Here is a 13,988-nt window from a genome sequence, read left to right as displayed (position 1 = left end):
GCTGCATTTGAAAAGAAAGAAAGGAAGACTTCAGCTAATTCGTTTGAAAAAAAATCTTGTAAAATAGGTGGACATCTTTCCAAAGATAGAAAATAGTTTTTCACTGGTTCAAAATGTTTGTTTAGCCTATCTACTGCTGGAAGGACTGACAACCATCTTGTAGGAACATGAAGCATTAGATCTGAATATTCTAGGTTGCAAAATTCATAATGTTCTTTTAAATTATCTAACCTTTTACTATGTGAACTAAATTCATTATACGTTTTTAAAATTACACATTCTATATCAACTTCTAAACAGCTTGCAGCTTTTCTTGTTGCATTGTGTAAGACATGGCAAAGACATTCCATATCTGTTAAATCTTTATTAAATTTCTTTAATTCTGTAAATACACTCTGAATAATACCAAAATTTATAATAGCATAATCATCGCAAAAACTGACAATGTTCTCGGGATTTAAATTCAACTCCTTCAACTTTTGAAGTAAGCAAAGGGAAATATCCTTTGAAGTTTCTGACTGGCTGTTAAAGAAACTCAAAATTTTTGTTTGAACTCCTCTACTAGATTTAGAAAAATATCTACACATTAAAGGAAACATTTTAAGGTTTCCTTTATTTGATGAATCTGTTGCAATTGAAAATGGCTGATTTTCTCCTAAATTCTTGACAACTGTAGATACACAGTCTTTTGCTAAAACATTTGTTATTATTTTAGATATTTTTGTTCGCGCACATGTCAATTTAGAAGCGATTTTGACTCACTAAATAATGTTTTGAATAACGAACTCATGCAATCCGATGATCGATAGCTATGCGCATGTTTCACTGTGTGATAGGCAAACATAGCTTCAGCAGCAACAGTCTTTTGTTCTTCATTCGAAACTATTGACAACGTCGAGGAAACAAAAAATGAATTTAAAGTTGGATTACTAGCTAATACTTTCCCTTTTTTATGCTTATTACTTAGCATATGCTTTTTAAGGTCATAAACACCTCCATTTACTATGGAAAATTCATAATTGCACCATAAACATTTTGCTTTACCAATAGTTCTTCCTTTAATCACCCAGGCATAAGTTTTCTGCCACTCCTCGTTGAAATAATTCTGATGTTTTATCTTCTTTTTTTCCTCTTGATTTAAACTCTGTATTTTTTCTTCTTCTGTATTTGATGACGATGAAGAGAACATTCTGTGAAAAGGGTTAAAGTAGTATTTATAGAATTTATTGCCTTACGTTAATACAATAAAATAAAAAAGATCTCAAGTAGTGACCGCGGGAGCCCATACTCCCCCTAGTGTCGGGCCTGTGACAGGTGCTGAGCATTACAAAGTAAGCATAATATAAATATCCTATAAAGATCTATATAAGTAGGATACAAAGTTGTTTTTCGAGTCTTTGAGAATGCATTTCAAGAAAATATTTACCTGCGGCTAATTTTCTTCTTATATAATCACCTAAACTTGGTATTATATGATTTGTAGCATATACGTTTTGCTTACTTGGTGGCATTCACAGTAAAGTAAATTTTCTGTACTAAATATTTATTTATTTAGTACAGAAAATGAAAAATGGATATTATGTCCGAAACACCAAAAAGGGGTACTTTTCATACTCCATTTAAGATTTTACAAAAGGGGTATTTTATAAATTTAATTCAGTAAATGAGGTATTATACCACGAAATGGGGTATGTCTGGCCACCCTAGGTAACAGCATCAGAAGATCTATCTATGACTGCAGTAGCAACTCTACCTCTGATCAGAGAAAGTGACCATACAGTTTTGTCCTGGGAAGTTGTTCAACATGTGGAAATTGAAGTCAAGAAAGGGTTTATGCAGAACTACAAAGCTAGCAATTATGACAAACTTAGGAGGCAACCTGGACCAGTGCCGTGGCATAAGAAACTATATGGAATGAATGTCAGAATGCATGGGAAGTGGTCAATGATTGTTTGCACAAGGCAGTATCAGCATGCATGCATGCACTCTGATACCGTCTTGATACTTTATCCTCCTGACCTGCCTATCAGAGTGCAGGTCAGGAGGATAAACAGAGTAGAGATTAACTGGATAACTAGCAATATAAAGCAGGAGATGCGCAAAAGAAAGCACTGTGGAAGGGATATAAACAATAAAGTAATCAGTATGCCCATGAGCAGTATAAAGCACAAGCAAGATGGTTCAGTTACTAAGTGATCACTTTGCAAGGGTATAATCTAGGTGGTGTATTTATTGAATTTGCAGTTACTGAGGTGACAGAAGCTGATGTGAGCATTGAGGTAGATTAACTGGAGGTACTCTGCATATTGAAAAATAAGTTATCAGTTACTGAGGTGACAGAAGCTGCTGTGAGCATTGAGCTAGATTAACTGGAGGTACTCCGTATATTGAAAAATATCAATGTGAATACAGCAGTGGGTCCGGACAGTATGTCTGCTGTCCAGGTACTGCCTTGTTTGCTGTGCAGTTTGACCGACTGCATGGCAAACAAGGCAGTAAGGTCCCAGTGATGGTGGTCTGGAGGACAGAATAGTAAAAAAAAAAAAAAAGACCAGAAAAGTAGAACAAATATGGGAAGAACAACAAAGCAGCAATGCTTTGAAAAAGGTGGGTCGTGTCTTAATAATTTATTCACATTTTATAATAAAGCAACAGTGGAATTAGATAAAAGAATTGGTTACACCATAATACTGCTGGACTTTGCACAGGCATTTGACAGAATACCACATAGGAAACTATTATATAAGTTGTAGCAAATGGGAACAGCTATGAGATTGATGGCATGGTTAGCAGGGTGGCTGACAGGCAGACATGAGAGGCAGGGGAGTGTGTATGGTGGAGTGGAATCAAGACAAATGAGGGTGACTAATGGAGTGCCCAGAGCTAAGGACTAAGGCTACTATTTAATTTGTATAGGAAAAGATTTAAGAGGGAGCATATTTCGCATTTGCTGATTACGTAAAACTGAGGAAAGCAACAGTTGATAAAGGTGATGTAGATATTCTGCAAGATGATTTAAATAAATTGACAGTATGGGCAAAGGATGGTGGCAGCTTTGTCATGGCAGGAATTTAACTTTGACTTCAGTCGTTTTGTAAAATCTGAGGTGTGCTACATGTACTCGTTTGATTACATTGATAAATTGTGGATATTTAAGGTGGATGGAAGGAGGGTGTGTGTGAAGTGTGAGCTGAATGAGGACTAGATGAGTGCTAATATGTTGATGACAGAAAGCATTATTAGCAACAATGCAGCGAAGAGAATCAGTGCTCGTCTCATAGAGGACACCATAAAAGAACAGCAAAAAAATGTTAAAAGTGTTTTGAATAAAAGAACGAGCGATCTGAAAAACTTATTTAATGGTAAGAAAGATGAAAGTGATGCAATTGTGGCAGAAGGCAATGAAAGCGGAAGTGCGACGCAAGGTTAGAGAGCTCGAAAAATCAAAAGAATAAATAACAGCGAAAGTTTGATGCAAGGAATTTCAAAAGTACGAAAACTCAAAAGGATGAATGAGAATGAAAGTGTGAAGCAGAGTTCGAGAGTTTGAAAATTCAGAAGAATGAATAACAGCGAAAACATGATGCAAGATTCTAAAGTTGAGTTGGTTAGGATGAGGCAAGAGATGAAATGGATGTAGAATGGAGTTAAGAAAATTCTGGAAATGTATGGGAGAGTGAAAATGATGAAAACAAGTAATGTTGGTATAAAAGAGGTAATGAAAGACCAACGCGTGGTGTTGTATGGTGATTCAATCATTAAAGGTGTGCTGGATGCACAAAGTATGTTTTACTGAAGGTAAAATGAGTAGAGTGATGAGGCATTGGATATGAGAATGAAGTGAGCAAAAGAGTTGGTAGTTTTAATAAGTACAAATGACTTAACTGTGAACAGAGAACAAGTCAGATTGTAAATGAAGTGTAAAATCACCCTCCAATTGGTGACAGTGACCATGAAGAGATTACTTGGGTGGCTGCCAGCACTGTGAGGACCTCTGTAAGAAAAGGGTATATATGGAACTACAAGGGTGGTGATTATGAAGAGCTCAGGAGACAGCTTGCAGGTGTAGCATGGAATGAGGAGTTAGCTGAAAAAAAGATCAATGCAGCTTGGTGATTTTCAAAAACTATCTAGTAGAAGCAATGTCTAAATGTATTCCAAGGGTCAGAAGGTTAAATAAGGCAGGTATGAAATGGGTGAATAAAAAGATTAAGCATGCAATACAGAGAAAAAGGGCATTATGGGGGCAGCATAAGAGAAGTGGAAATAACCAATTCCACGAGAACTACAAAGACCAGGCAAGCACGGGGCTTGGTTGGTGAGGGTAACTAAAGAGAGGTTAGCTAATGAAGCCAAAAGGAATCCTAAGGAGTTCTTTCGATATGTTGCCAGCAAAAGAAAGAATGATTATAGAAATGAAAGGATGACATTGATTGGAGAAAATGGTATAAAGACAGCTTGCAGGCATGGTGGAGATACTTAATGAGCAGTTAATAAGGGTCTTTCAATCTTGTGAATGTGACTTCATGGAGAGATTGAGAGCAGTTGATGATGGGGAGGAGAGACTAACTGTAAGTGAACAAGAGGTGTATGGGGAGTTGAGCAAACTAGATGTTAATAAGGCTGTGGGATTTGATAATATATCATCACTATTCTGAAGGAATGTTCCAGGGAGTTATTATTATTATTATTATTAAACAAGACCTCATGGAGTCAAAGACTCATCTAGGAGGTCCTTTTATCTCACACACATCTCATCATACCGGGTCTTAAACACATTCAAACTCCTTGCAGACACCACACTCTCAGGCAAGGCATTCCAATCATTCACAACTCTGCACGAAAAAAACCTGCCTCTCACTCCCCTACTCACACCCTCTTTATACAGTTTCCAGGGATGACCTCTGGTTCTCCCCTGATCTCCCACTATTTGCTGTAGAACTTCTCCACCATTGATCCTATAGCAACCCCTTACCAACTTGTAGGTCTCTATCATATCTCCCCTCTTCCTTCTCTCCACTAGTCTCTGCAAATTACATCTTTTCAATCTTTCCTCATACTCAAGTTGACATCAGTCTTGACATATTTTTTTAATATGAGTCTTGCACTTGGTAAAGTAAGGAGTGAAAGGAGAGCAAGATTGGGTCACTTCATAAAGGAGGTGAAAGAACTCAAGCATCAATTTATAGGCCTATCTGTGTGTCAGGTGTTGTGGTTAAGTTATTGCAGAAGTTTGTGGGAAGAGGATCCAGAATTGGGTTGACAATAACTTTGACAAGTTTGACAAGGCTTTTGATAAATTACTGCATGATAAGTTGATAGTCATACTAGAGCAGATGGGGTTGGATATTAGATTAGTGCATTGGACCCGAAACTGGCTATCTGATAGGTATCAGCAAGTTGTGTGTGTGTGGGGGGGGGCAATATCTCGAAAAAGGAAAATCAGTAGTGGCGTACCTTGGGGATCTGTTGTCATTACTGTTTTAACCTGTATGTTAATGATATTGCAAAGATTTGGACGAACTATGAAGAGTAGTGAAGATGTTGTGGCCTACAATAGATTTTATGCTTGGTGGGATATATTGTTGGAGGTGGAGGATATAAGAGATCTTGGTGTGATTGTGGATAAGGATCTGAAATTTAGGGGACACATTGCCAAATTGTGAAGACAACACAAAGACTTCTGGGAATGATGCAGAGGACACTGACTTGTAGAAGAAGGAGGAGATACTTGTTTCATTGTATAAGGCTTTGATTAGGCCACACATGGACTATTGTGCCCAGATTTGTTCACCTGGTTTTCAAAAGGATGAAGAGATGTCAGAAAGAGTCCAGAGGTGACTGACTAATGTAGTTTCTGACCTCTGGAATATGAGTAAAGATAGAGAAGATGCAATTTACAGTGTCTGCTGGATAGGAAGAAGAGGGGGAGATATGATAGAGACCTACAAGTTGGTAAGGGATTGTTATAGGATTAGTGTTGGAAAGGTTCTACAGAAAACAGTGGGAGATCAGGGGAGAACCAAAGGTCATTCCTGGAAACTATATAAAGAGGGTGTGAGCAGGGGAGTGGGAAGCAGGTTTTTTGCATGCAGAGTTGTAAATGATTAGAATACCTTGCCTAAGAGTGTAATGTCTGCAGAGAATTCGAGTGTGTTTAAGGCACAGTATGATGAGCTGTGTGTATGATGAAAGGACCTCCTAGATAAGTCTTTGACTTCATGTGGTCTGGGATAATAATAATATTTTGTATCATCCTGATTGCACTGAATTACTGGAAATTGATGAGACCAGGGATTCAAGGATAATTGTGGACAGAGATTTGAAATTCAGAGGACATATTACAAAAGTTGGGAAAATAACTTAAAGGAACACTTGCATGTTGAACAACACTGAAAAGTAAAGATAAAGATATGATTCAGTTGCATTTTAACACTGTGCACAAATTTAGTCACCTGTGTTTCTTGGTGATCAGTAGGTGGTGAAGAGGATTCAGGAATGAGCAAACAAGATAGTGACAGGTCTTTGCAATGCTCATTATCAGGATAAATTGAAGTTTTGTGGGTTGCATGGTTTAGTTAAAAGGCAGAAGAGAAGGGACATGATAGAGCTTATAAGTTATTATTATTATTATTCAGGCCTCCATGGAGTCAAAAGACTCATCACGGGAGGTCCTTCCTAGGAAACACAAAGTCTATTATACCACTCCTTAAACTCACTGACCGTTCTGGCTCTCACTACTCTATCAGGGAATGCATTCCATGGTTCAACCACCCTCCATGCAAAGAAACCACGCCTCACCCTCTTGTTCACAGTTTCCTTCCATAACTTCCAGGGATGGCCCCTTGTCATCACTCCTTAACTGAAGTTACTGAAGGGATTCTATACAATTGACACAAAAAGAAATTTTTCAATACACAATGGGTAAGGAGAGGACAGGAGATTACCTGTGGGAGTTGTATAAGAGTGTGGTTAGTAAGGGCATGCAGACAAAATTCTTTGCTTGGAGAGTGATGAATGGGTGGAATAGATTGCCAGAGGGATTTGTGAGTGGCCCGAGTGTGAATGAGTTTAAGGAGTGGTATGATATGTATCGTGTGAATAATGGCTAGTGTGAGTCTCCCATGATGAGTCTTTTGACTCCATGGAGATACCAGAAGAATAATATTTCGCAAAGATCACATTAAATACTTATAACTAATTCTGCAGGAAGAAAAAAAAAACTTTTTTTTTTGGATGACATCAGCTAGTCCAAAGCTAGCTGATTTAGTCCAAAATAAACCAGTCTTAAAATCTTTCCTTACTTTACAACCGGTTAAAGAATGTCATTTAAGAGCCATAATAACAGTGTGTTTTGTTAGAATAAAAATCTCAATCAGCATAGGACTCTTAGGTGTCAAGTATAAAAATAATAACAAATAATACAGAAAACGTTCTTGTTGAATACATTAATCCTACCTGTATGTATTCCAAGCACCCATGCCATGCTTAAGCAAGAAGATCTTAATATCTGCGTGGCCAACAAAGCCAGGACTAGCTGTACACCATATGAAGTTAACTGCGATTGTTCTTCTACAAATCTTAAAATCTCTTGTAGAATTAAGGCCTATAACAAATAATGAAGATTAAATCAATCTCATTCATATTCTTACTCAAATATATAAATAGTCTAACAATAAAGAAGATTAATCACCTAGGATTTACAAATTAAAAATTATAGAGTGTTAGGAAAAAGAAAACCAGGACATTCTCTAAAGAGATTCAATGATGACTTCTAAGGCCGGAACAGGCCACTCTAGGCCGAAATCCTTGAAAAGCATGATGATGATGATGATCACCTTGGAGAAAATAATCCTTATCCCCTGATTACATTAATGTTCAGGCACCTTTTTTAATTTTGCATTTTTAAAAAAAATGTTTTTATTAATATTCTTACAGTGACATTTAGTGCATACTTTATGTGTTAATAGTGATGTGGAGACATTGGAGAGCGTCCAGAGATGAGTGACTAAGAAGATATCAGAAATTTGGAATACCAGCAATGGAGAGAGAGAGAGAGAGAGAGAGAGAGAGAGATTGAAGAAATGTGGATTGCAGAGTGTGCTGGATAGGAAGAAGAGAGATGATATGATAGAGACATTTAAGTTAGTGAGAGGATTTTATCAAATTAATCCAGAGGGGATTATAAAAAGAGTAGAAGGTGAGAGGGGAAGAACCAGAGATCATTCCTGGAAGTTATGTAAAAGTGTGGTAAAGAGGGGTGTGAGGAGTAGATTTTTTTACATGGAGAATTGTCAGTGAATGGAATTACCAGAATGTGTTGTTAATGCATGGAGTGTTAAGAATTTTAAGATTCTATTTATGATAAATATGTTGTCAGTTGAATGAACCTCTCACAATGAGTTGAGACTCCATGGAAGATGTAATAATAATAATAGTTCTTTAGTTACATGGCTTAACACATGCGAGAAAATAAAAGTTTAACAAATCAATGTTTCAAAAAAATATTCTAACAGCATTAGCTATTGATATCAGCAGCGTTAATATAGTAATTTTTCCACTGTATTTACACACTATTATTAAACAAACCTCCATGGAGTCAAAAGACTCATCAAGGTCTCACAATACCTATCTATCATACTGAAACCTTAAATTCATTCATAATTCTAGCATTCCCAACACATTCTGGCAATGAGTGTATTTAGGCTTATTTACTTATTGATGTATTGAGGCAACACATTTCATTCACACACCACTCTCCATGTAAAAAAACTATTCTATGTAAAATAATATTAGATGTTGAAGTATAAAAATATAAAATAATATAAAAATATAATCAAGCATAAAATATTTTAATCCACGTGTCACAAAGTATAAAGTTATGCATTTTGGATTGACGATATTACAAACTAGCTATTACTGATGGAATTGCAAAAAAGTGATGAGATTAGGGATTGGATAGTGATGGCAGATAGTAAGCTAAAGTTCAGCAGACATCAAAAAGTGGCAAAACATTTAGAAATAAGAAAGGTGTCTCTTGTTATAAAGACTCAATATGGAGAACTAAGTAATGCAAGAAATAAAATGAGAATAGGAAAACAGGAAGGGATAGTCAGGTCGAAGAGGAAAACATGGAGTAAGGAAGGTTGATGCGAGAAGTAGTGCATGTGTATGACAGTAGTCAAAGAAATGGAATCACCAGAGATGTAAGGGAGAGTACTGAATGTTAGGAAAAGTATGGAATACATGGTGTTAGAGTGGAAAGGTTAAGAGCAGGGATAGAGAAGCCATAACTAGAAGTGCCATGAGTAAGACTGGTTATAATTCCAAGAGACATCTTGGAATTATAGAAGAGAATGAGGACATGAGTAGAAAGATCAATACTGTTTAGGTGCTTCTTGTTAAATCAAGAGCTATTTAACAGAAGAAATATTATTATTATCTAAGACCTCCAGGGAGTCAAGAACTCATCGAGGGAGGCTGTAAATTACCCAACCCAGCTATCATACCTACCCTTGAATTCATTCACACTAGATGCACTCACTACCCATAAGGGCAAATTATTCCACTCACTCACTGCTCTCTGGGAGAAAAACCTACCTCTTAACCCTTTCTTGACTGAGAACAACCTTAACTTCCATGGATGCTCCCGTGTTCTCTTCCCGCCTTCCATATAACTGAATATATTCCAAAAGCCAGACAGTTAAATAAGGTAGATGTAAAATTGATGAATAGAAGGAAGCAAGTAATATGGAAGAATGCATTATGGAGGTGGTGTAAAATGAGTGATATTAATCAGTTATACAAGGAGCACAAAGAGCAGGCCAGGAAGGTGATTCAGTTGGTAAGGATAGCAAAAGTGCATATGAGCATCAATTAGCCAGTAAGGACAAAAATGTAGTCAATGACAACAAAAAAAAAAAGGAATGATTGGGGAAAATTAATATTAAGTCAGTGACAATGGTAGAATGGCAAATAGTGCAGTGGAGTTTCTTTTTAACACTCCTACATATGATAGGTTATAGAACTATAACAAATTAATGTTGTTTGTGTGTGTGTGTGTGTTGTGGGTTAAGAGAAAAGGAATCATTTCCACCAATGGGACTCTGATGTCTTCAGTATTTTTACCATCAATGACTACAGTTGAGATATTTTATGAACAATTCATGAAGGTATTTCCTTGTGTGATATCATGCAGAACTTAAGCAAAGAGGAAACGGAGGAGAAAAAGATGAAAAAGGAGAGATTGTGGGTAAGCATGCAGGAGATACATAAGGAAATAAGTAAAGCTTTGAAGTTAGGCCAGTCTGTCTGGAATTCTGATTAAATTAGAGAAGCTGATGAGAATAAGGATCCAGAAATCAGCTGATAAAAGCAACATTCTTTGTGACGGACAGTATGGATTTTAAAGGGAGATCATGTTTGAGCAATATTACAAGATGGCAAAACATTGGACAAAGGTGATGCATACAGTGGTAAAAGTATGTTTTTTAAAGGACTATGTGACAAGCTGGTACTTAAAATGAAACCGATAGGATTAGATACTAGAAGAGTGAGTTAGAGTGGCTATCTAACTGGGATTAGCAAGTTGTGTATTAAAGGGCTGGTCCCAGAAGAGGAAAATTACTAGTGTGCCAAAGGTCTGTTCTGGGGACTGTAGTGTTTAATCTATACATCAATGATATCGAAAGAGTTTGTAATAGGGATATGCAGTTGTCTGCAGATGATGCAAAGCTGGAGAAAACTATGACAGATAGAGTGCAGTAGATCTTGCACTCTATCCCTCATAGTTTTATAGGAGGCCTTGAACAAAGTGAGTGAGTGAATGCAAGTAGAGTCACAGTTCAATGTTGCAAAGTATAAAGTTTTAAAATCTGAAAAGCCAAGATGGGATTGTTTCTTTCTTTCTTAATCTTTCCATCTTTTACCTTTATGGTGCGAGGGTTTGTATCCCTTATAACTGCAACTGTTATACAAGGATAAGGTGGTTGGCCTTATGCCTCCTGGTGTATCATACGTCTGTAGAAGGCGTTATGTTCTGAACGCCAGTTTTCCTTTTTTCTCCTGCTTGCAGAAAGAAAAACCTCAGATAAACTGGGGATAAAAACCCTGCAGTCCATGCCGAAGACCAGCTAACCTCCTGGCTATGTCTGAGAAAGATCCTAAGCTCCTCACGTCTACAACAGGAATTGAAGCCACGACACTCCTTTCCCAGGTTGTGAGAGCATAGCCACTTGGCTAACCTCATGAACCAAGATGTGATTGTACTGTATAAAATTGGTAGAGAGATCTCATAAGAGATGGAGTAGATTTGGATCTAAAGTTCCCTAAATTTTAGATCCTTATAGACAAGGATCTAAAATTTAGGGAATACTATTTAAACTAAAGATATCACAATGTATTATGGAAATGATGTAGAGAATACTGACACATGTAAATAAGGAGATGACAGTTCCCATGTTATAAGCTCTTGATCAAACTGCATATAGATCACTGCCTGCAAATTTGATCAGGATATCTAAGAAACAGAGTACAGAGATGATGATGATTGACTAAAGTGGTTTATGGTCTTTGGAATAGAGTAAAACTGAAGGAATGGAGTTTCCAGAGCCTCACGAAATGTTACCAGATTATTGTGGAAAAGATTTTTCATAAAATGGACAAGGGTAGAGCAGCAGATTTTTGCATGAAAAGTGGCTAGTGAGTGGGATGCAATACCTAAAAATATTGTGAATGCAGAAACAGTGAATGAGTTCGCTGTGTGTGTGCGCGTGACAGCAGGATTCCACAATAAGTCATTTGAATGGATGTCTGATGTCAATAATAGTAAGAGTACCAAAATCTGACAAATACGATCATATTTTGCTACCTCGATTTTATTATTATTATTATTATTATTTAGGCCTCCAAGGAGTCAAAAGAATCATCGTGGGAGGTCCTTCCTAAGAACATAAAGTCTGTCAAGATTCATCGAAGGGAGGTCCCCCTTAAGAAACACAAAGTCTATCATACCACTCCTTAAACTCATTGACCGTTCTCGCTCTCACCACTCCATCAGGCAATGCATTCCACAGATCAACCACCCTCCAGCAAAGAAACCACTCCTCATCCTCTTGCTCACAGTTTCCTTTCATAACTTCCAGGGATGGCCTCTTGTAATCACTCCTTTCCGCTGTTCAACCAAGTGAAAGAACTCCCCAGTGTCAACCCTGTAACCACCTCTCAACAGTTTAAAAGTCTCAATCATATCACCTCTCCTTCTTCTATCCACCAAACTCTGCAGTCCACATTCCCTCAGCCGATCCTCATAACTATGCTTGTACAGTCCTGAAACCATCTTTGTCATCCGTCTTTATATAATTTCCACAGTTAATTTATCCCCTTCAAATCCTGGGGACCAAATCTGAGAACAATAGTCTAAGTGTGGTCTGATCAGAGACTTATACAACGGAATGATAATCCTTTTATCTCTGCAGGTCCGTGTCCTTCTCATAATTGCAGCAATCCTCTGTGTTGCCTTCACCACCTTTGCAATATGTCCCCTAAATTTCAGGTTTCTATCAATCATCAACCCCAGATCTCTTGTCACCCCTACTTCTTCCAGTATAACTCCTCCCAGAGAGAATGCAACATCCCATCGATGTTTCCCAAACCTCAAGACCTCACATTTTGCTGCATTAAACTGATACCCCCCCTTCATTTGCCCATCTATCTAGCTTATTCAAATCCTCTTGCAGGGCTACCACATCTGCACTATTACTAATAATCCTTCCCAGCTTCGCATCATCCGCAAACAACTGAATATCCCCTTGCAGTCCACTGGCAATGTTATTGATATAAAGGTTAAACAATATAGGTACTAGTACTGAGCCCTGTGGGACCCCACTTGTAACCCTCTGCTTCCTTGAAGCTGCTCCACCATACACAACTCTCTGATACCCATCAGACAGCCATTCATAAATCCAGTTGACCAATCTGACATCCAGACCCATGTGATGCAACTTAAATATCATCTTATCATGTGGCACCTTGTCAAATGCCTTTGCTAAGTCTAAGCAAATTGCAGTATATGCCTTTCCCTCATCTAATGTTCTTGTAACTTTATTATAAAAGGCTAGCATATTGCTAAAACAAGAGCCACCCTTTCACAAATCCATGTTGACTCTCACAGATAACATTACCCTCATCTGCCCAATGCTGTATACGGCCCTCACTACTTTCTCCAAGATCTTAACAACTACTGATGACACACAGACTGGTCTATAATTAGACACTTCCAGTCTTTTACCCCCTTATGCAATGGCACTATCTTACCTTCCTTCCATTCCCTGGACACCTTTCCCACAGCCAGACTTTCATTGAAAAGCCAGGTTAAAGGCACTCTCAGTTCCCTAGCACATTCTCTCAAAACTTGTGGTGAAATACCATCCAGTCCCAAAGTTTTACTGACATCCAGAGTACTCAGTATCTGAAACACACTCTCCTCCTGTACATCTAAACCTCAAACCAGCCCTATCCCTCTAGCATTAAAACTGACTCCTCTAGGATGAAATACTCCAATAAAGTGGTCACTGAACAATTCCACTATGTCCTCTACATCAGTCACTCTATTCCCATTTTTATCCCACAATATCATTCTTCCACAGTCATTTCTCCTCCTACTGGCCACATAGCTAAAAAATTCCTTAGGATTTTCTTTGGATCTTAGGGCCAATCTCCTCTCATATTCCAGTTTCGCTTTCCTTACCACACTAGTCACTCTTCTGGCCTGTGTCTTATATTCTTCATGCACTTCTCTTCACCTGTCTCCTTATATCTCTTCCATAGCCTCTTTTTCTCATGCAATTCCTGTTTAATATTGTTTGATATCTGCTTTACTCCAAATTGTGTCCTCTTCTTCACTCGTGGTATACAACTTACCATTGCTGCTAACAAATATTCTTTCACAATTTCCCACGCACTAATGATATCCCGGCCTTCCAATTCGT

The 13,988-nt window shown here is 37.7% G+C and overlaps 1 protein-coding gene across 1 annotated transcript in view; it reads right to left on the bottom strand.

Moving 5' to 3' along the window:
- Positions 1-13,988, bottom strand: part of LOC150092881 (ATP-binding cassette sub-family C member 5-like) — a 708,254-nt gene that overhangs the window by 618,348 nt on the left and 75,918 nt on the right. Inside the window, exon 5 of the mRNA XM_090414097.1 lies at positions 7,459-7,606. Coding sequence (XP_090270223.1) covers positions 7,459-7,606 — 148 coding nt within the window. The remainder of the gene's footprint in view (positions 1-7,458; positions 7,607-13,988) is intronic.

This window comes from Typopeltis vanoorti, chromosome 24 (genome assembly GCF_054136105.1).
Source record: "Typopeltis vanoorti isolate ZY-2024b chromosome 24, IOZ_Tvanoo_1.0, whole genome shotgun sequence".
In the NCBI taxonomy this organism is placed as follows: Eukaryota; Metazoa; Arthropoda; class Arachnida; order Uropygi; family Thelyphonidae; genus Typopeltis; species Typopeltis vanoorti.
This window is presented reverse-complemented; position numbering and strand designations above follow the sequence as displayed.